At 38.2% G+C, this 22,451-nt stretch overlaps 1 protein-coding gene across 1 annotated transcript in view; it reads left to right on the forward strand.

The window, feature by feature from the left end:
- The first annotated feature begins 3,183 nt into the window (after window positions 1-3,183).
- Window positions 3,184-22,451, forward strand: part of LOC139695440 (adipokinetic hormone/corazonin-related peptide receptor variant I-like) — a 143,706-nt gene continuing 124,438 nt past the window's right edge. Inside the window, exon 1 of the mRNA XM_071594226.1 lies at window positions 3,184-3,822. Coding sequence (XP_071450327.1) covers window positions 3,184-3,822 — 639 coding nt within the window. The remainder of the gene's footprint in view (window positions 3,823-22,451) is intronic.

Consider the following 22,451-nt stretch of genomic DNA (forward strand, 5'->3'; position numbering starts at 1 on the left):
GGGCCCTCCGGATAGGAAGCGAATACGTTAGCCACCATACCTACCCGATCCCCTTGAAAGATCGTTTTTTCAAAATCGGTAACCCCCAAAGCATTACATTTTATACATATTTTTCTCTGTCGGCAATGAGATCATATACTATTATATCAAAGGTACTTTTGTGATAAATTTATTTAATTTCAAGATTCAAGCCTCAGTATATGCAAAAATAGCAATAAAACATTAATTCGTAGGTTGTATTTTCGGGAGCATGAAAATCGTGGAATAATAAGATATCAGATGGCTAATGGCTCAAGTTATTACAAAATTTCATCTACTTCTCTGACAAGAATCTTGATTTCAAGCTGATAGCTCTGCAATTTTTGAAAGCAAATAGAAAACAAATTACCTGAGATATCGCGATACAGTTAAATTTATGGCTTCGCCATTAAGTTGGTTCTTCTTTCCAAGAGGGTCCTGAAGACCACCAAGAGCCGACATAAATGGGAGACCGTGAAGTGGTTCACTTTGAGAATTCAAAAGAGATCGTGGACCGGTATCAATGAACTCGGCCCACGTAGGCGGAAAATTACAAACATTCATTGAAAGAATCAATGTGCACAATAGACTAGTCTTAGTTGCTCGAATGGGCCTCATGGACCTCAAAATAAAAAACTTATACAAACTATATACATATGCACTAATTCTTTTTATGCCGTGCTTTATTAATTAATATGAGGCATGTGGTAGATTATCTATCAAGAAATATCAATTATAATCTACTGATCTATGCCATTTCAAATTGAAAAAAGGAGCAAGAACTATTTTTTAATTCCTGCTTGTCTTAATTTTCAACTAACCATGAACCATAAATTAACAACCCGTAAAAATAATCGCTCGACCGATCAATATACGGGATTATATAATATGGGATTAACACTTAATATAGATAAATGCGCAGTTTTTAAATTTTGGAACAAAGGAAGCGAGGAACAGGATATAAACTACAAAATAGAGGGTTCAGTATTGACTACGGCAAATCAAGTTAAATATTTGGGGGTTGTTCTAACACCACGCCTTTCATGGGGACCACATATCAGGACAATATGCGGATCAGCTTCAAAGAAACTTGGCTTCATAAAACGGGTGGTGGGGAAATGTAATGAAAAAGTTAAAGAGAGGTGTTATTTTGCTCTAGTTAGACCTCATTTGGAATATGCCGCAAGTATTTGGGATCCTTGGGAGAAAATTTGGCAAAAAGAATTAGATCAAGTCCAGAGAAAATCCGCTAGATTCGTTAAAAATTGTTATGATAAGAACACAAGTGTGACAGATATCTTAGGGTATTTAGCCTGGGAACCACTTGAAGTGCGGAGAGAACAAGCGAGGCTTAGACTTTTAGAAAGGTTCAGAACAAACAAGTTTAACTATGACACTGAAGGAATTATAATGGCCCCACACTACTTAGGTCGATCAGACCATAAAGATAAAATGAGGGAGATAGATTCAAGGAAAGATCGGTACAAATACTCATTCTTTCCCCGAACAATCAGAAATCATAATAGTAAGAAACCGAAGTCACTTTAGAAATATTGAAAACATTGAATTTGCAAGTCGGAGCAAAGTTAAACACTGCAAAGCTGTAGGTATACTTTCAGGTCCATGTGTATGTGAGATGTAGTTTGAGTGTTTGCATGTGTGTGGGGTGTAAGTGTTCATGCATGAATGTATGCCATGTTTTTTTTTGTGGATGTATGATTTTGTGGTTACTGCATGCGGTTTTTTTTCTTTTCTAAATTACGGGTGGTGTCCTAACACCCCCCGCCACACGCCTTTGCGGCGGCTTGCGGGGTATTAAGTAGATGTAGATGTAGATTCACACCCCAACTCGATAACCATGAACCATAAATTAACAACCCGTAAAAATAATCGCTCGACCGATCAATATACGCTGAATCCATTTTTCCTGTCTCCTTATGATTTTTCCCAAAAATCCCCTCTCCTCCCCAACTATACCCAGCACTTCTTCTTTTGTTCTCTTTTCTACCCACTTCACTTTCTTCATCCTTCTTCACACGAATATTTCAAAAGCCTCCAATCTACGTCTATCATCCTGGCTCAATGACCACGTATCCACACCGCATATAACTACGCTCCACATTATAGTTAATAATCGCTTGATCAAATATCATGATCCCCTCCAAATAATTGTTGCATATATTAAAAAACAATGCTCTGAATTCATAGCAGTAGGACTATACATTTCCATTTTCCAGTATCTTCAGAGTTCTACTAAATGATGGCAAACTCTGCGAGTACCGTAACGAGGGCAGAAGAGACAATATCGGGTTCTAAGGAAAGTTTCCAGTGATAAATAATTTATAAATGGAATTAAACGATTGATATCAAATGTACATTATATAATTTTAGGCTCATAAATTCAATTTTGGGTTCTTAAAATTGAGAATTATAATGTGCGGTCGTGAGAGCCAATGCCTAAAAACAGGAATGGCTGCGGATTTATGGTGTCACGATTTTTCTGCAATAAAATTTTTCATTTCAGCGCAATTTTTTTGCATTAATACTGTAAAGAACGTCCCAGTTCACCAATAATCAATGTTTAGATTTCGCCCCGGCCTGAAATGGTGTCACTGCTGAGAAGATGAGTAATGGCCGGTCATTCAAAAAATTACGGTGTCGCCATATCCACATTGATAAATAATCTTAATGTGGCGGGATTCAACGGTAGGAAATAAGGCCCGAGGAAAGGAAAATTAACTTCCTCTCCAAACCAGTCCTCCATCCCCTGTTGCCCCCATCAACCGTCCTTCTATTTCTTTCCGTCTGACCTCACTTTCTTCCTAATTCCCCGATATCCTTTGCACACGAAGTTCTCAAACCGACGCTTCCACCGGTCGGATAAAAAACCCTTCCTCCACCACCGCCTCTACCCTTTCCCGCTTCGTGCCCGAAAACCGAGGCATCTCTTACCCACGAATCCACAGCGAGGGGGATAAGGGGAAAGGGGACGTCCAATACCCATACGCAGGCGCGTATTTTACACCTCGTGCCGCCTTGCGCCCTGCTCCGAGGGAGCGAGCGGATGTTGTAGGGAACGGAAAGGAGGAGAGGGACGAGAGATAGATAGGCTCCGCTTAACCCCCGCGACGTATCCGTCGCCGGCGACGCTCTCCTGACTCCCGAATGCCGTCGACGACGCCGCCGTTGCAGCGCTCCACGTGGGAGTGGAAGGGACATGGAACGCCCGCTTCTCTGTGCGACGGCCACCACGAGGAAAGCCGCGAGATGGCCGAGGAGTCGGGTCCCGCGCCGGAACTTTCCGGCACCGGCTTTCCCTCAACCGCGCTAGACGCCGTTCCCGCGTCGGACCCCACCTCCTTCCTCACCACCCTCCCACCTGAGCTCATCTTCAATGAAGACTCCGTCGCGAGCATCATCGCCTACTGCACCCTCCTGACCATCTCGGCCGTGGGCAATCTGAGCGTGATCGCTTCCCTCATCCGCCTCCGGCACAGGAAGTCCCGCGTGGACTTCATGCTCACGCATCTCGCCGTGGCTGACCTAGTGGTGACCTTCGTCATGATCCCGATGGAGATCGGTTGGAGGGCGACCACTCAGTGGCTTGCCGGCAACATCGCGTGCAAGGTGTTCCTCTTCGTGAGGGCATTCGGGCTCTACCTTAGTTCAATGGTGCTCGTCTGTGTGTCGCTGGATCGCTACTTCGCCGTGGTGCATCCACTGAGAGTGTCGGACGCGAGGCATCGAGCAAAGGTGATGCTGTACGTGGCCTGGGCCGTCGCTCTCGTGTGCGCCTTCCCACAGGTAGACCACCCCGCTTATATGGATAATATTAATGGAAGAAGGGACCACTAGGTCTCAATTTCCCCAAAATAAAGACCCAAATCTATCTTATAAGAGGTTTCCGACCTCAGAAAAGTTCAGAAAAAATGTCTTGTACCTTTGTTAGTTCGGAAACATTTCAGACCACCCGCGTACTTGCTGGAAATTCACACACTCGGCGCGCGAGGAGCCGCGCGCGTGATCGCGTGCTATACTTTCCTTCAATTCATTATCTCAGCTGTTTCGTTTCCAAGTTTTGCACAAACAATAAGGACAAACACGCTTCTTCCCCTCCACCGACACTCACTCTCCCAGCGGTTCAACAAAAATTAGTTCACCGTCGGACGCCAAAATTTATTTGAAAGTTAACAATTCCAATGCGGATTTTGGAATGCGCTCGTGACGCTTTCGGTTCTTTCATGAGGTAATAGAGAACAAAAATGCCACAAAAACTGCGACAATTAAGGTGGTAAATTTGGCCATAAACACCGGCATAGCTTAGCAAAGTGGAGACCACGCGTTAGGATAAGGCAGTGTTTTTGTAGACGCATTATTATGATGAGACGTATGTAGACGCATCGAATATCTATATTAAAATTAGGTTCACAAATCAAATAATTCGGTAGCCGTCCATCACGGAGTAAAAAACATCCCAATCGAGAGGTTAATAAACTAATATGAGATGCAAAATTTATACATCGCATTGACTGAAACGAATTTCTCCCTTTGTCAGGGGTTTAGTACCGAGTATAAATTCCTCCGAACGAAGTCCATCTATTACCTTGAATTACGATTCATAACGTGTATGAGAGAGGGACGTGTGTTCTTGCTCACGTATATGTTCAATGTTTCTCGGAGAAAACCAACCAATCAGTAAAACAAAATATTTGTCAAGTTCATTTCCCTAAAAATAAATCAAAGCTTTATTATGCGTTTTGAAAAAAGAATGTGAAAGTAACATGGAATGTAATGTATCTTTGTAAAAAAATTTAAGTCGCTTTCCATTTTTTAAACTAAGTCTAACCGATTCCTATTTGAGTACGGTATAAGGAAATAGTGTATAGATTGACCTATAATATTGGTAATCGTAATTTTGTTATTTTTAGCATAGTTAAGAGGCAAAATAGAATTAAAATTTACATTTTAATCGAATTAAAAATTTTTAAGGAACGCAGTAATTTCTGCAATTATAAATGATGATTTAATGATTTTGGAGAAAAATATTTAAAGAAATGAAAAGGATTTCAGGCCGAAGTAGTGAAAAAAGTATGATATTTATTTGTTTAACTCTCTAATTGGGTAAAATTTTAATGATTGAGGAAGTTAAACGAATCAAAAGGAAAATTTTAGGGGAATCCATCGCATTTCTTGACTTTGAGGAATATCTCGAGGAATTCAACACATGTTGATGCGGTTGAGATCTAACGTATTGATTTCCTCGTGGAACATATATTAACAAAACCATGCAAAATTATTGTGGTAATTTAGAGCAAGGCCCATTTCTAGTTATTGCATTTCAGACTGAGGACAATCAGGAAATATAATTCAATGTCATTTAATTGAATCGAAATGTGAAAATTTGCAATTTTTTTATATATTCGGCTTAACTCGGGACGTGTCGCAAATCAGCAGACGGGGTTTGCATAGCTTCTCGGTCACTTAACTCAGGGTAGAGCAATTGACGCTCACGCTCTCGTCATTCAGTTTGGTAGCGCCGCTTCTGTCCTAGCACTCACAGCTTGCCCTCACCTTGTCTTCCTCTCTCCCATAACCGTGTCTCAAAGATATCACATCACCCCATCTTATTCCTCACCGGTGCGTTCCACCCTTATATACTTCATACTCTGATGACTTATAACCGTCGGCAGAATATCCCTTGAAATACTGTCCTGTTAGCTGTCCCATCATCTTTGTCATGGCTTAGATATTAAATGGCGGTCCAGATCGTGGAGTGCTGGAATGATATACACACTTCAGTCCCTGAATTTTCTTTTTTAAGAATGAGCATTGGGACGGGGTCGGGTACATGGTGTTAGAACTAGATCCCTCTTTCGCTGTTTCACTAGACGTCTGATTCCATGGAGACTTACAGCATTCAGCATCGAAAAATGTCTTCAATTTATAATATAAAGCCTAGTTACAATCTTTACATTGAATCATTTCAATCGTCATATTGTATCTTTATCCTAAAAGAAGCAAAACCGACTTCATACCCCTGATTCTAGGGCGTCATATTTTTAAATGCAATGACAAATCTCTCATATTCATCGTTACCAAATATGGAGAAGTAATTAAGCTCAGTTAAATAATACTTGTAATGCTTACTCACAAATGCTCTCTAAGTTTGTTTGAGTGGTTTATTTTAAGAATTTAATCAACTACTGAAGATGAAGATTAATGTTAAGGCCATTAAAAATAAATTCGTTGAACCTACCGCCACTTTCCAAGTATAATGTTTTGCAATTCCTCAAATTGCTCATAATTGCTTATTACATAATACTTTATCAATGCAGCAAAGTATTCCATATAGTGTGCACTATGATTAAAATATTTATTTTTTTAAAGTTTGATATTTTCTTCTAACCAATAAAAAGAAGTTTGATGGCCCCTAAGCTTATAAATGAATTTTATTTTTAAGTTAAACATCAAATATATATTTAGAAGGTATATTATTTATATAAACAATGCTGATTTTAAATGACCATCGTTGGAAAGAGTTTACATTAATTTGTTCTTTAAAACTGTTTCTTACGCGTATATAAAGAGCTAGATAAGATAGAAATCTAAGAATTATTAATAAAATTCGTATCCGGTATTAAGTCAATGATCACACAATACCATATAATTCTTACCCTCATTTTAATTCTTTCAAGAATCATTGGTTTGATATTGTATTTCTAAATAATATAAACAAAGCGATAATTATAGTAACCATGGGGTGGGGTTCTCATAATAACTGTATCAAGTATTCATAAAATATATTTAAGGTAAGACGAATATGAATACAGAAAAACCAGGCGAGTATTGATCCATTTTATTGCTAGTAGTAGTTTTTAGGGGAGGCGACCGACATCTAAGGTAAGGTAAGGATGAAGGGTGGAGAGAAACCCGGCGTCGGCATTAGCCTACTCTTGACGAAAGGCGCTAAGGGGTCCGCAGTTTAACCGTCTCATCCAACGGACGGCGTACTCACTCAAAGTGCCCTCCACAAAGCACCTCAAGTAGGGATCGAGATACCTCTGAAAAATATTCAACACCGCCGGGATTTGAACCCGCGCCCTCAGGGTGGGAAGCCAGTACGTTAGCCCCCGCACCATCTCGATCCCCCCATTTTATTGCTTCATCAAAAATTTCATTGAAGAGGCTTCCTTCCTTGCCTTCAGGATAAGAGAGGCTCTGAAATCCATTTAGTATATGCGACCTGGTGTTTGAAGACAATTGTCCACGACCTTTTGTGCATGTGCCCCTCAAATATTGGCTCTCCATAGCGCGTGTGGAGAGGAAAACATTTGTAAGACATCCTGAGTATAAACACAACGAGTCTGATAGTAAAATTCAAGAAGGTGGATAACAAACCAAAAAGCGAACAGTTTTTACAATGCAGTGTCACAATCAACGTGATTAAATCTCGAATCTAAGAATGATTGAATTTCTCAGCTGATTCGCAATAACAGAAGGAACAATGCAGCCTCCAAGAAAATTACTTTTCTAAAGAAATTATATAGAAAATTACTTTCGCCGCTCTTATTATAATTGATATATTCCACTTCCACAAAGTGAAGCCTGAATCAATAAAGCTTAATCTGAAGTGATGAGTTAATATTTAATCAACTGTTAACACAACACAATCCGTTAGGTTTAATGACTTTTAAAACAGCGGATTAGCGATCTATTGAAGCTGTAATGCAGAATTCATTTAGATGGTAATTATTAGCAGTTTGTGATCATTTTGTGGTAATGAGCTAAAATATTCATTCGATGTTGGATATTTAACCTCACGTAGAGAGGCATGATTATCCCCATCTTAAATACAGAGATTCTATTGATTTTGTAAGTACACCCTTCTGGGACGATTCTAAAAATTAAAACGTGATTCCATTCGCCATATATCGGTTTCGGTTAGACAATACTCCACCCACCTCCTATCCTCGGATTGAATCCGAATCTTATTCATTAGATTAAGATCTCTCTTAAGGCTTTGATACCAGCCAACAAGCAAATAACTTCAGGGTCTATTGTAATTAAGGTAAACCAAATACTCAGACTTCTGCCGATGACACTCAGAGACGTTTGATACATCTAGTCAGAACACATCCCGGAAAACGATGTTTACCAAAGATGCTGGCTACATTTTCTACCCACGTACATTGTATCATCTCCTCAACGCCAAGTATAAGTTATAAGGAAGAATAATATTGATATTGGGATGAATAACATTTTTTCAATTTCCATTTCACGATACTGTCTCCTACGATATCGGTCGACTAGTTTTCGAACAGATGCCCTACGGTAAAAAAGTGTTTCATTAGCAGATAGAGCATTTTATGAGTTTTATTTTATGCTATATATTAAATATAATTTTATGCGTAAACTTCATGGTTGTGATACAAGGTTACATCTATAGAGTAGCGATCTCGAACACATCTAAGGGAGGTATTTTCTCTTATGGGCAATAATAATTTCACTAACAATATTTTACTACATTTAAAAATAAAAAAAACATTTTGCATTTTAAACTGATCGTTATAAACTTGGAGTGACATAATGTCTATTATTTATTCTAGGGAGAGCAAGTATTCAAATTTAGTTTCTGGTATCTAAGTGATATATTTTTAGAAAGTCAAATATATTCCTCAAGGGAGTTGGATTTGACACCCTTGGCTCCCTTGTGTCAGCCTCTGTATCAATAAAGGAAGGTTGATCACGTTTTGTTTCTGGAAGGCATATGCTTGGTTTCATTAAAGGTGATATACATCGATTAAAAGGATACGAAAGAAAGTTTGGGTGTATGTTCAGGCCACAGGGGTTGATTTCATTTTGATTAATTTGATTGCTGATGCGTCTTGCTCAGAAGAGAGGTTGCGCGGTGTAGCAGGAAAGGACGTTTTTCCCGATAAGACCTAGGTGATGGTTGAAGTGGGAGAGAGGTTTTGTGCATGATGGGGGAATCTAACTCTCATCGCAAAGACTTTGACCCGGAAGTAATACAATATTTATTGTCGAAGGAGGAAAAATTATGTGTTAGGATAAGATGAGAGTATTATGAAGAAAATCGGTGCTGTAAATCTGTGGAGTGAGGCGTTTGGGCATATGGATAATGGATTCAAGGCTCTCGCAGTAAGAAATTGAGTCAGAAAAGAAGGCGACTTTTATTGTGGCCATGATGATTTGAACGACCTGTTGGAGAGAGAGGGGAAAAGACGGTCGATCAAATGAATACTTTCTTTACTTTAGGACATCAGAGGGTGCAGTAGTAGTTCGATGTAGTGATTGACAAAGGTTGACGTTCTCTCTGCCAGCGAGTAGCGAGAAGAAACAATTAGTAGGTAAGAGATGTTGATTCTATAAATTTTGGCCAGGATAAAAAAAGTGAGTAGTAATGAAGTTGTTGGTTGAAACGGGGTAAGGATGAAAATAACTTTTGTGGAAAGGCAAATAGAAAGGCCATTATCCTCGAGAAAGGAGATTATTTCTACTTGAAATTCTAAGCTAGGGCCGTTGAGCTTAGGTTTCAATGAGGAGACGTCGTAGAGTTGTCCCTTTTCTTCTTTTATGTAATGTTACGTCTTAAGAACGACCACCATGAACTCCTTGTTGGCTGATGTAATGACCAGATCAGGATTTTTTTAAACCTGCACTTCTTAGAGGGCATGGATTGGATTTGGGATTTAGGGAATTCAGGAAAGAAGGTTCCGGAACTAAGGAGAGGAGAAGATTGAGGAAAATTTCTGCTGGTTACATTGGGTAAATAAATTAGATTCATGAAATGATACAGATCTAAATTTAAGGAGCGCATGATTTATTGTTTTGACTGGTAGTTGTGTCGAGGCTTGGGAATTCTAAAAAACTTAAAATCTTAAATTTCGGCTGAATTAAAATACGCATAAGAGAATGGCTACACGATTAACTCTTGAGGTGGGAAAAAACGAGAGTCCCTTATTTTGAAAAGAGATTTCCAGGGTGTTCAAGTGTAAGGACGAACAGTTTTAAGTGAAGATGTCTCCTGTAGCTCGCGAATTGTTATACTACTTGGAGGCACGGGTAAGGGTTCTTTATTTTGGGGATACGTTTCAAAAAACTCGAGAGGGTGGTTGGGGTGGGAAAGAAACTTGGAAAGAGTCGGCAGGTCAAGTTTTGAGAGGTACAGCGTCAGAGGAGGTGAAGGGAGAGTGGCTGAGTATACTGGTAAAGAAAGACCCTGGGTGGACATTTTTCTTAAAGATTTCATGCGTCGGAATCGAAGGAAGCGGAAGGCTGTTGCGATAATATACTGGGCGTTGGACAGAGAGTTAGGATGGTGACGGGGGAATGCATTGACTATTTGCTATATGTTTACTAGTTTAGCGTATGGTATTCGGATGGAGTGACATAGTAGAAATGACGGTTGGTGCGCTAACAGGTGGATGGAGGGAGGCAGTCCTGAGAGTGGAAACATGGGTGTGAGCCCGTTAGGAATGCTTCGCAGAATGGAAGAAATCCAACTTGGGAGGTTTATTGATTTATTTTGAAAGACTTTTTTTATTTTTGGACGTAACCAAGAGGGCGTGTGATCGTTGTTATCCATGCTGTGAGAATTGGTATCGTAGTAAGGATAGAAAAAATTTCAGCAGAGGTAAGAGGAGGGAGGCAAAATAAAAGGGCGAATGAACTTAACTGAACTGGAAGCGAAGATGCAGCTCGTTGATAGAAGAAAATCCAAAAAAATGATACGTTACGTGGCGATGAGCAAATATTTAGGAAAGATGTTTACAAAAAGTCATATTTGCGCATTATTAACAGTCATTGAAGGAAACATTGTGGAGGTATGCATTTTAGGGAAAAGGTTGAGAAGTCGATTAGGAAGAATTATTGCAGAATGCGCAGTGCACAATTATTGAGGGGTGTGTTGCGTAGCGAATGTAAAAGGAGGGACAGAGCTTCCGATTAAGCAGGTAAATTATATTACTGGAGGTGTATTAGGAAGTAGATTGCAATTTGAGAGTATTGGCTATTTTTGAGGGAGGAAAGTTCTTTCATTTTCCTAATATTGTAGCTGTCATCATCACTATCTCTCAGTTTTCACTACATCGTCCTGATACCTCTTCCTTGTTCTTCTGGTTAATACTTCTACACTAATCAATCGAAGTTAAATTGTTAAGAGAGGAATTGAGATAAGAATTGGATGTGAATCGGATCATCATTTAGTTGTTACAAAAATATGTTATTGATTTTAGGCTAAAACATTATATGGTGAGGAGAGTGGGGCAATAAAACCACCCTTAATGATGATTTATATATGATACACCTTTTGCAGGAAGAAGGTGTGGAATATTAATATTAACAAATAGTGCTCGTAAGCAAAGACTACTTGCGAACAATAATGAATAGAGTGCTATAAATCATATAGTTTCTTTAAGAAAACGCTAAAACAGCGGAATAATATTTAAGAAAGGAGTGAATACGAGGAAATGAAGGAAGAACAAAATGGATGAGCATTCAAGGTATTAAATTAAAGAAGAAACTGCATCAGAAAGAGTCGAACTTGAGGAATGTTACAGGTTTAAATAAGTACGAGGCATGTAACAAGAAATTCAGCAGGCTAATTAAAACTGTAGTAAGGACGCATAGGAATGAATGTATGGGGAAATATATCATTAGCTGGGACATAGATTATCTGCAGAATCCGAAAGAGTGATAAAAAAATGCTGGGCCTGTTTTACTGCTTGTATGTTTGGCGCATTGAGAACGGAACTTTCAAGAGTTGTTGATTGAGAAAAGACAGATTAAAAGATAATTGTTAGGATAAAGGTGGAACTGAGCGCATGGACCCCATGCTAGAGGGCAAAATGAAGCACGTATCAAGGAAGGTGAAATAAAAAGGCTAGTAAGCCGGAGGAATGGCGTTCGAATTTCAGTAGTATCCGCTATTGATTACGATTCTTTGTTAAATGCCCGGCCAGATTCTTGAATGAGATGAAATACCGAAAGAATGAAGGGATGTTTCTAGCATAATTAAAAAAAATGGGTTGGAACATGAGATCAAAGGTTAGATAAAGGAGTATCATGCAGGGTTTACTGTGGCTGGTAAAGAAAAATATATTTAGCTTTAGACAATTAAGTGAGAAAGTACACGCTAAGGACCAGGAAGTTCATGATATTGGTGGCTCTTCAAAATGCCTATAATTCTGTTATACATTAGGTAACTTTGGATAGCAATGGAATAGATGGGCATTAGGCCTCAACTAGAATGTTGTAATCTCATCTCATGTGGGTCCCCTCTAAGCATTAAAGCATACACTCTCTACTGTTTGAAGATGAATAAGTAGTGATTGCTCAAAGCCGGCAGGATGACAGGCGTATGATAATAAAGTTAAAGAAAGCATTAGAAGGAAAAGACCTTAAAGTAAAGTTGAAGGAAACCCAAATAGCTGGTAAGGTAGGAATTTGGAGATTTAGCAATATTTCCCAAGGAATCATCATTGCAGTAAAACAGTTAAAGCTTTTAGGTATTATTACTCACCAATCCGTAAAGCGTGGCTTAAATGCAGAGTAAAGAGTACTTCACGTTTTATGAGCAATTAAAATGTAAAATAGAGCTATATCTAAAGTAATGAAGAAGATAATCCTACAAGTAATTTTTAAGGGCATACTGACAAATGGGAAGAGAGCTTTTAATTAAACGCTTGTAAAGTAAAATATAAGCTGTGTAGATGAAGAAGAGGAATCAAGATACCGAAGTTATAACAGAAAAAAATATGAGGATAATAGGAAAATAATGAACATCAAAGAATCAGTGGTACGCAGACTTTAGGGACGAACGATCCTGTGGTATGACCAAGGATAGACGAAGAAAGATGGCCGATATCTCTATTAGAACATATATACTCTCTACTAGAATAACAGAACAGGAAAAAGAAAATATGAATGGTCTAAGAAAAATCATGAGCAGAAATATTCTTGATGATGAGGGAACAAGACTTGAAAGAGGAAGATTGTAATCTCCGACGAGACTAAATGACGGGAATACAAAGCAACCACTGTACAGTGGCACGACCTTTAATAGATAGGAAAATAAAGTATTCCCTTTCAAAGGAAAATATAATTGGAGAAAGAGGGAGCCGTGAAAACGGATTCGTAATTCTAAGCTTTGGGAGCCTGGCCAATTCGATTGCGGTCATAGATTGAATTTGATTCGGTTAGGCATAAGAAAAGAATTTTCTTTGATAAGTCGTATGAAAATATTTAAAAACGACTGCATGAAATTTCAGCGACATCATATCTGATGGCAGCTTTACACAGGAAAATTACTCCGTTTTTTAACTTAAAAAGACGAATCTGAAGGCAAAAGATGTTACGCACTTATTTAGATATTTGAGGTCAGCGTAAATCTGTGTGTTAAATTCCCTACTTTTTCCCGGATTTAGGGGCGGAGACTATGATTTGCATGTCCATGTAATAATATGATTTCCTTTTCTTGCTATTCAATACTGCTTGACCTGTCTTGTAGTGGCGAAGATCTATCGGATAACTGGTTGTGGTTCATTCTTATTCCCTTTTTTCGTGTAACAAATAACTAATTTATTAAGTGAATTTACAGTTGGTTTGAATGAAGTGTTCCCCCGGAATACATATAAATTTTCACGGTATTTGATACATTTTTGCTAAATATTTTCCCCTATTTCTCCCACATCACCCTTATTACTTACCCTTTTCACATGGTGCTTATACACCCCCTGTCACACAAATTTTTGGTGGATCGTGAGATATTAAGTCGATGTTGGTAATTAAACGAATAGAACCGTCATTTAACTGGTAACATGGGAATTAAAACCTTTTGTATCTCAAAGTCACATGCCAGAAGCAGACTTAAATCGAAAACACGTCTTCTGAAGGGCGCCTTTAGGCTCTTTAAAGGTCGATCTCTCTCCTGCCAAGCCCTCACTAAAATCTGCCTTGGATCAACACTTGAGACGACAGCTCGGAAAATGATGCGTAGGCGAAAGCAAATTGTCCCGTATCAGGCCATTCCACTGAAGCTCAAATGCTTGCCAGACTCCTCCTAAATCGCCAATTTCTTCCTCTAAAGCCAGCCTTTTACCTGTCGTTAAATCTTTGCCCCGTCGTCTTTTCTTCAATGATTTTCCGCATTCTTAGGGCCGTAGAACTCTTACGAATGCTTTCTGCCCTGAAAATACGTGAAATAAGGCGTTAAAGAGGAGAAAATCATCGGGTTGAGTTGAAGATAAATGAGGTTTGCGTCCCCATGTATAGCCTACTTGTATTTATTTATTGTCAATTATTCGATCAAATGGAGTAAACAGGTTCCAGAAACGGAAGTGAAAAAATCTACTCATATGTTTCATCAAATCAGTTTTAAATCAATAAACATGGTAGAATGAGTAGTGACATATTTGTGTAGGCGTAAGGTTTAAAGGACGTTGAGCAAAACAACCAGAAGTGAGAACTGCTTGTAAGAGGCCAATTTTCACACCTACTATCATCCAAATCATGGATGATATACACATGCTAAAAACTAATAGTACCCAATTGAATAATAACTCGACGAAAATTCCCTTTCAAGACAAAGTACGTCTGATGTTATTAATGGATTCCTATGCCCATTTGCATTATAAAAAAACTATAAACACAATAATCAATCATCCGGTTTGTGAGGTGATGTAAAGTTTCACCCAATATGAAAGCCAACGGCGCACCTATGTGTAAATTTTACACGCCGCAGTGTGTGAAATCCCATCAGGGTGGTGATAATTATCTCATTATTTTTTATCAGATTACAGTTTTTCTTTCATTGTTTGTTTCAGTTGGAAACTGTGATACCTCATTAACTCGACGTAATTAGATCTCTTCGCATCACATATATTACATAGTGTTTTTATTAACAATGAATCGCTTTAATTTCATCGACTCTGTTATTAGGAGGAGTGTATGCCCGTGTTTGTGGAAATGTTTTATTATTATTATTATTATTATTATTATTATTAAAAATACACATGTGCTGATAGACATTGTCAGGTGGCACACAAGTCCCAAATAATTGCAAAAGATAATACATAAAACTAGACTTCAAAACACAAATCTCTTTAACAAAACAAGTGAATCCCCATCCCATTTACAACCATTTATCAGCAAGAAAAAAAAAGATAAATTAAAAAAAAAATTAAGCTATTACATATAATACCATACACCACACATCAATCAAATTATTACATATATGCCTTACATCTATTCTTAAAAGTATACACTCTGTTAGGAAAGGGCTCGAATATTTTTGCAGGTAAAGTGTTCCACTCAACAATTGTTCTATTTAGAAAAGAAATTTTTTTTTTATTTGTTCTCTGTGCCCGGCATTTTATCTTAAATTTGTGATCATTTCTGCCTATAAAATTTGGGTTCCCCGCCTCTTCCCTAAGATCTGCCCAAGCTTTCTCCCCCTTCAAAATTCGGAACATTCCACAAAGTCTGCTTACTTTTCTTCTAGATTCTAGAGGTTCCCAGCCCAGCGTTTCTAGCATGTCAGACACACTCTCCATCCTCCCATGCTTCCCCAGTACATATCGGGCAGCCTTTCTTTGCACCTTTTCCAGTTTTTTAATATGACCTTCTTCATGAGGGTCCCATACAAGAGAAGCGTACTCTAAAATTGGCCTTACTAGGGTCTGATAAGCCTTCTCCTTGGTTGCTCTAACGCTCCCTTTGAGGTTTCTCATTACCCAATGAAGAGTTTTGAAAGCTTTCTTATAGATGCACTCCACATTTAGCCCCCACCCTAAGTCCTTAGTTAAATATACACCTAAGTATTTGACAGTATCACTTCTAGGAATGACATTTTCTGAGAATTTATATTCCCTATTGTTTCCAATTACCTTATTGCTAAAAGTGATTGATTTGCATTTGTTAACATTAATATCCATCCCATTTTTTGTCACCCAATCTGCCATTTTATTAATGTCCCTTTGAAGTTTGTCACGGTCTCTGTCATTTTCGACTTTCCTGTAGATAATACAGTCGTCTGCAAAAAGTCTTATCTGAGAATTAATATTTATTGGGAGATCATTTATATATATTAAAAACAAGAGCGGGCCAAGTACGCTTCCTTGTGGGACTCCCGATGTTACCCTTGCTTTTTCAGAATACACTTCTCCTAATTTGACCCTTTGTGTTCGACCTTCCATGAAATTTCTGACCCAAGAGATTACTCTTCCATCTGTGTGTAGTGGCAATTGGCCCATCTTAAGCATTAAGAGATCGTGGTCAACTTTGTCAAAGGCTTTTGACAGGTCTACTATTATAGCATCCACCTCTATTCCCGCATCCATAGAGTCGAACATTTCTTGGCAGAACCCTAATAGCTGAGTTTCGCAAGAGTGCCCTTTTCTAAAACCGTATTGGCGACTATACAACCAATTCTCACTCTCCCACAAGTCCCAGAGATAATCAGCCATTATCTTTTCTAATAGCTTGCATACAACTGATGTCAAGCTTACCGGTCTATAATTATCAACTAGTGCCTTATCTCCTCCTTTGAAAATTGGCGTAACATATGCCTCCTTCCAATCATTTGGCAGGGCATTATTGTTTAAGGTAACATTGAATAAATGATTTATATAATTTGAAACTACACTACCGCCCAATTTAAGCAAGTCAATTGAGATACCATCTGGCCCTTTTGATTTATTTGCCCTCATTTTCATAATTTTTTTATAAATTTCTGCGCTGGTCGTTTTAATACTTTTGGTATTTAATATTTTTTCGCCTCCTTGTTGACTCAGAGATGAATCTACAGGATCCTTTCTATTTACCATAACCTTAAATACACTTGCATACCAATTGTTAAACGTATTAGCCTTTTCCTTATCATCAACGATTAGTGTCCCATCCTCTTTTTTTAAAGCTGTTATGTTTTCCCTGTTGTCTTTCCTCCTCCGGAGGTACTTGTAAAATTTATTTCCATTATCTATCCCGATTATTTTCTGTAGAAAACTATCTTTGGCTATTTTCTTTTCTCTATTTAATTCACGAACTAATTTTTTGTAAATTATGAGCCATTCCGAGCTCTCGTTCCGTTTTTTGTGAATCACTCTCAGTTTTTTCTTCAAGGATCTAATTTTGCGGTTGTAGAACTCTGGATCAGTATTTTCTTTAAGAATTTTTTTCGGGACAAATTTATTTAATCCCTCCTCCATTATCCCCTTAAATGTTTTCCAGATTTCTTCTACATTCTGTCCACCACTTACCCATTGCGAATACTTTTCCCTTAAAAAGGTCTGGAACCCTTCCCTATCACCCCGTTTATATTGCCAAACTATCTTTTTGTTAACTAGCCCCTTATACTGAGCCCTCTCCCAGTTTAGATACATACGCACAGCTGAATGGTCACTTATTCCTGGAAGGACATCGACTTCCGATTTTGTCTGGTCGAGCAATGAATAGTAGGGTAAAAATGAGGCAAAGCATCATGAACACAATTCATCATTTAAAGTGGGTGATATGTTGACCTGGGCATACATTTATTCGAGAAAAACATGTGGTATTGATCGAAAAATAATAATGCCTGAAGGATAAAACTAATGAATATTTAGTCATAAATATACCTTTATTTATTTATATATTTATTTTAATACCCTGAAAGCTTTAGTACCGCTAGGGTGTGTGTCAGGGGGTGAATACACACCAGACTAATTTTTACTCGAATATGACCCTATCGCTACTGAATGACGTTATCCTAAACCCTAATTGTTCTGGGAAAAAACGACATCTTAAATCTATGTGTTCTATATTTAATCTCTCTCATTTTACTAACGCGAACTCTTCTACCACAGTACAATAGGGGTAGTAATACATTTTCAACATCACTGCTAAAAAGAAGTCCTTACAATTTATGCAAGACACAATTTGAAACAAAATGAAGGAAAAATCCCCAGAGTAACATGAGTAGCACTTGCTAGCTGGTGGACACGCAAATGCTAGAAATATTTTTTACAAAGAAAAGGCTTCTTCTACGCCAGCATTTTAAAGTACAACCTAGATTTCTAGAAGAGTGATTTTATCAGCTAACTATGCCTACTCTTTCAGCGTGATTTAGCGATGACCTTAAAGAAATAAGATGTTATGATGAGTTACAATACATAAATGCAACAAAGTAAAGGAGAAAATGACGAATCACCACACAAGCGATATGACGAAATTATCGTAATTGCAATCAGTGGGCCACAGGCCTCGAGTTTAAAGCAAACATTAAAACAGGTGTTTCAATTTTACATCAGGCGCTTGATTATTCTAAGGTGAAATTCGTCGTTTCATGTGTGTGTGCACCTGTGGATGCTCCCACTGTCACAGAATTCCACTGAGTTTCTTTGAAGCTGCCCAAGATAAATAGCCACGTGTTTATACTTTGCCTTTACCCTCGTGAAATGTGAACCTGTAGAAACGACTACGCTTATGCCTTTCTGTTGCTAGTGCCGCAATACGTCAAAGTATTTAGTTTCTTTTAAGCTCTTAGAAGTCCGCAAAGACCACATTTTGAGAAATTGCCTCGGCATTGTCACAGAAAAATCGTCAGAAATCACAAATCTGTATCAAATTTTAATGAAAGTTCAAGTTTAAATGAGAAAGTATTTTCTACCGCGAAATTTCTGGAATCGAAAAAATTCCTAACGCAAGAACAACAGATAAGGAGTGGTAAGTTGAGAGATTTGTTCACATATAAGTTTACATGGATTAATTAAAATTTAAACAACACGGCTGGTTCCAAAAATGTACACTACCCGTCATTAAGATCGAGAGTACGGCTATCGTGGACTGAACTGAAATCAATAATCGAGTGTCGCTTGCGCTCCATCTTATCTTACAATTTACGTATTCTATTCCCTAGGCTATCTCTATCATTTTTGACTTATTTATTAATTTTTAAAGGCGCTAATGTCGACAAAAATTACCGGCAGTTAAACTAATTTCGTCCCGTAGGAATACAATAAAAGGATATGAGCCGAATCAAATGGGAAAGAGAAAACTGCGATGTTCATGAAGTAAGGGTGTAAACGCGTGCTAACTTTCTGCGCAATCAAATGAGATTAGTTAAAATTCGTGAACACGGAACGCCGCTGCGGAATCACATTAAATTTTTGTAGATTTGTGCGCTTTGATTTTGCCAGATTTATGTAATTGATTAAAAAAGCAAACAAAAACATCAATTCGGATTTAAAGAGATGATGGCCTATGATTTGCCCACCAACTTTTGAATGCAAATCCGTTTTTATTTTGTAACTGGCTCGGTAAAAAAGCAAATCAATAAGTGCTTATCATTTTTTGAAGCACTGAGATGAATGCAAGTTAATATTTTTATTTTATTTAACTTTTAATAAGGCTAAATAACTCGTTTTTAAACATTTAAATTTTGACCATCACTAGTTATGGAAGTGTTACACGGCCCTGCTGCCAGAAGAAAAGCCAAAGATCTGACGCAGGTTAGTACGATGACAGCATTCAAATTCATTCATGGTAGATATTAATATATTTCGCTGTCTCGTTTTCACTAACTCATGTATTATGTCCAGGGCTGCATGAGCCTACTCTATTAAAAAGACATGCATACGTTTGTATGCCTCTATGAAGTTGCCTACATCCGCGTATATTTGGATAAGTGATAAATAAAAAAGTGATAAGTGGAGAATAATATGATACGATTTTCCCTGATATCCAAGCATTAAACATCTAAATTTAGGGCTCAAAGCACTGGAAATGAAATGTGAAACATTCTGCTGAACTTCACCTACCTTTTCTCGAATCTTTGAACATAATCTTCCCAAGTAAACTTCCAACATCTCCGTGGGCTATTAGGCAAGCTAAACCATTCATTTCCATTCCAGAAATAATCTGCTAATGGGTTATTTTTACACCATAATTTATTAGGCACTGAACATTGTTTTATTAGATGACTGCAGTGTCCTGAAATGGAAAATTATTAAAGTACAGTCAATTAAATTATAAAACATTTTCATAAGGTATTTTCAGAAACGCTTTCTTACATGAAACGAACAAATTTTCAACATCAACGTGATTTTTTTTCCATTTTAATTCTCTTTCTCGCTGCCTGCTAGTGTCACTTTATATATACCAGGTGTGTTCAAAACGTATCACGAATTTTTGCTTCTCACAGGTCACGTATATTTGATTTTTAATTTTTTTGTGGTTTTATGTTGGTCTCTCACTTATGCCGAAAGGTCAGGCCATTTTGAATGTCCACTTAATGGTTGAGAGCTGTTTTGCTGGGACGTGTTTTGGCTTGTCTTCGATTTTTGCCTATTCCAAAAAATGGATCAAAGAATCTGAATGACATTTTGCATGAAAAACGAAATTAAGTGCGCGGACGCATTCCGAATGTTGACTGTGTCATACGGAGAAGCTACTTTGGACCGAAGCAATGTTTATTGGTGGTACAAAATGTTCTCAGAGGGCCGAGGAGATGTGAACGACGAAGAGCGTGCCGGACGCCCGAGCACGTCAACAACAGACGAAAACATTGACGATTGAAATGAAGAAAATAGTTTTGACCAATCTCGAATCACAGTTAGAGAAGTTGCCGAGGACCTAAACATATCGATTGGCTCGTGCCATTCGATTTTACCAATGATTTGGGCATGACACGGGTCGCCGTGAAATTCGTACCAAATTTGCTCAATTTCGACCAAGGACAGCAACTCATTAACATTGCTAATGAGGTGTTGCACTCTGTCCGCGACGACCCAAATTTGCTCCAGAGGGTCATAACTGATGACGAATTATGGGTTGATGGTTATGACGTGGAAACTACAGCTCAATTACCCCAATGGAAGCAAGAGCCAAGACCGAAAAAGCGCGCCAAGTTCGGTCGAATTTGAAAGTTTTGCTTACAGTTTTCTTCGATTGCAGGGGCGTGGTGAATCATGAGTTCTTGCCACAGGGTAGAATGGAAAAAAAGAAATATTACCTGCAAGTTATGCGCAATTAGCGCAAAGAAATCCCCGGGCAAAAAACGTCCGAATTTGTGGAAGAACAAGAATTGGCTTTTGCACCATGACAACGCCCCTGCTCACACATCGTTCCTTGTGCGCGAATTTTTGGCCAAAAACAATACACTAATGATGCCGCAGCCACCGTATTCCTTAGATTTGGCCCCAAGTGACTTTTTCTTGTTCCCGAAACTGAAGAGGTCCATGAAAGGACGACGCTACTGTACGATTGACAAGATAAAGACAGCATCGAAGGAGGAGCTGAACAAGATCACATGAAATGAGTTTGTGAAATGTTTCGAGGATTGGAAAAAACGTAGGCACAAGTGTATAATATCTAACGGGGTTTACTTCGAAGGGGGCAAATTATAAAAACATGAATGAATTAATTATTTTTGCAAAAACACAAAAGTCGCGATACTTGTTGAACGACCTTGTACTTTCATTGCTATTTTAAAGTAAAATAGGGGAGTATTTAGTTGGGTATGAGTGTTATCTTGCGCAATCTCCCTTTCATTTAGTGTTATAGCCATGAATTGTGCAAAGGAATAAAAGAAAACTTGTTTCAACCAGTACGGTAGTGCATTTATTTAACTTAGTCTCGGCATCCTTGCCTACCGATGTATGGTGGACGGTCCAGCTCATTTAAAGCCATACAATAATAGTTATTGGGCAGTGATTAATATATTTTTTCAGCATTTTTGCCATGGTTGGTAGTTTAAAGCACTTTGTTGCTTTCAATTTAAAGGTGGCGGCATATATCGTTTCGCTTGATTTCTCGCAGAGTTAGCTTTTCGTGGACATTTAAGATATTGTGAACCACTGAAATCTGTTAGATTATAAGTCCACGCATCATACTTTTTTCACATATTTCCTTCTAAATTATTTCTTCAAATTATACATTACTCTGCTACTTTACTTCATAATATGTGAGATTATAATGCAAACTTATCGTGATTATAAAGTAAGCATTTTATTGTTTCAACATGCAGAGAATGGGTGACGTCTTAACTAAGGGTGGTGCCCTAACACCCCCCTTACACACACGCCTGCATGCATGCATGTGCATGTTAGTTGGTAGATTGTTTTTTTGCATGTGTGTTGGTCACATGGGTTTTTGAATGCATGTGTTCCATGTTTTGTTCGTGGAATGCATAAATATGTGGCTTTTGCATGCGGTTGTTTTCTTAATTATGGGTGGTGCCCTAATATTCCCCGCAACACGCCCTCACGGCGTCTTGCGGGGTATTAAGTAGTTGTAGAACCCAAGGAAAATAATGCACGAGCGAAAAAAAAGGTCAAATTACTAAAAGAGATTAAACCCAACCCCGGGTTCCGAAAATATACCATCTAGGGTGATAAATCATTTAGCTCCTAACATCGCTCCGAATCTCGAAGTTATAT

This window comes from Hetaerina americana, unplaced genomic scaffold, assembly GCF_022747635.1.
Source record: "Hetaerina americana unplaced genomic scaffold, ioHetAmer1.1.p SCAF_6, whole genome shotgun sequence".
In the NCBI taxonomy this organism is placed as follows: Eukaryota; Metazoa; Arthropoda; class Insecta; order Odonata; family Calopterygidae; genus Hetaerina; species Hetaerina americana.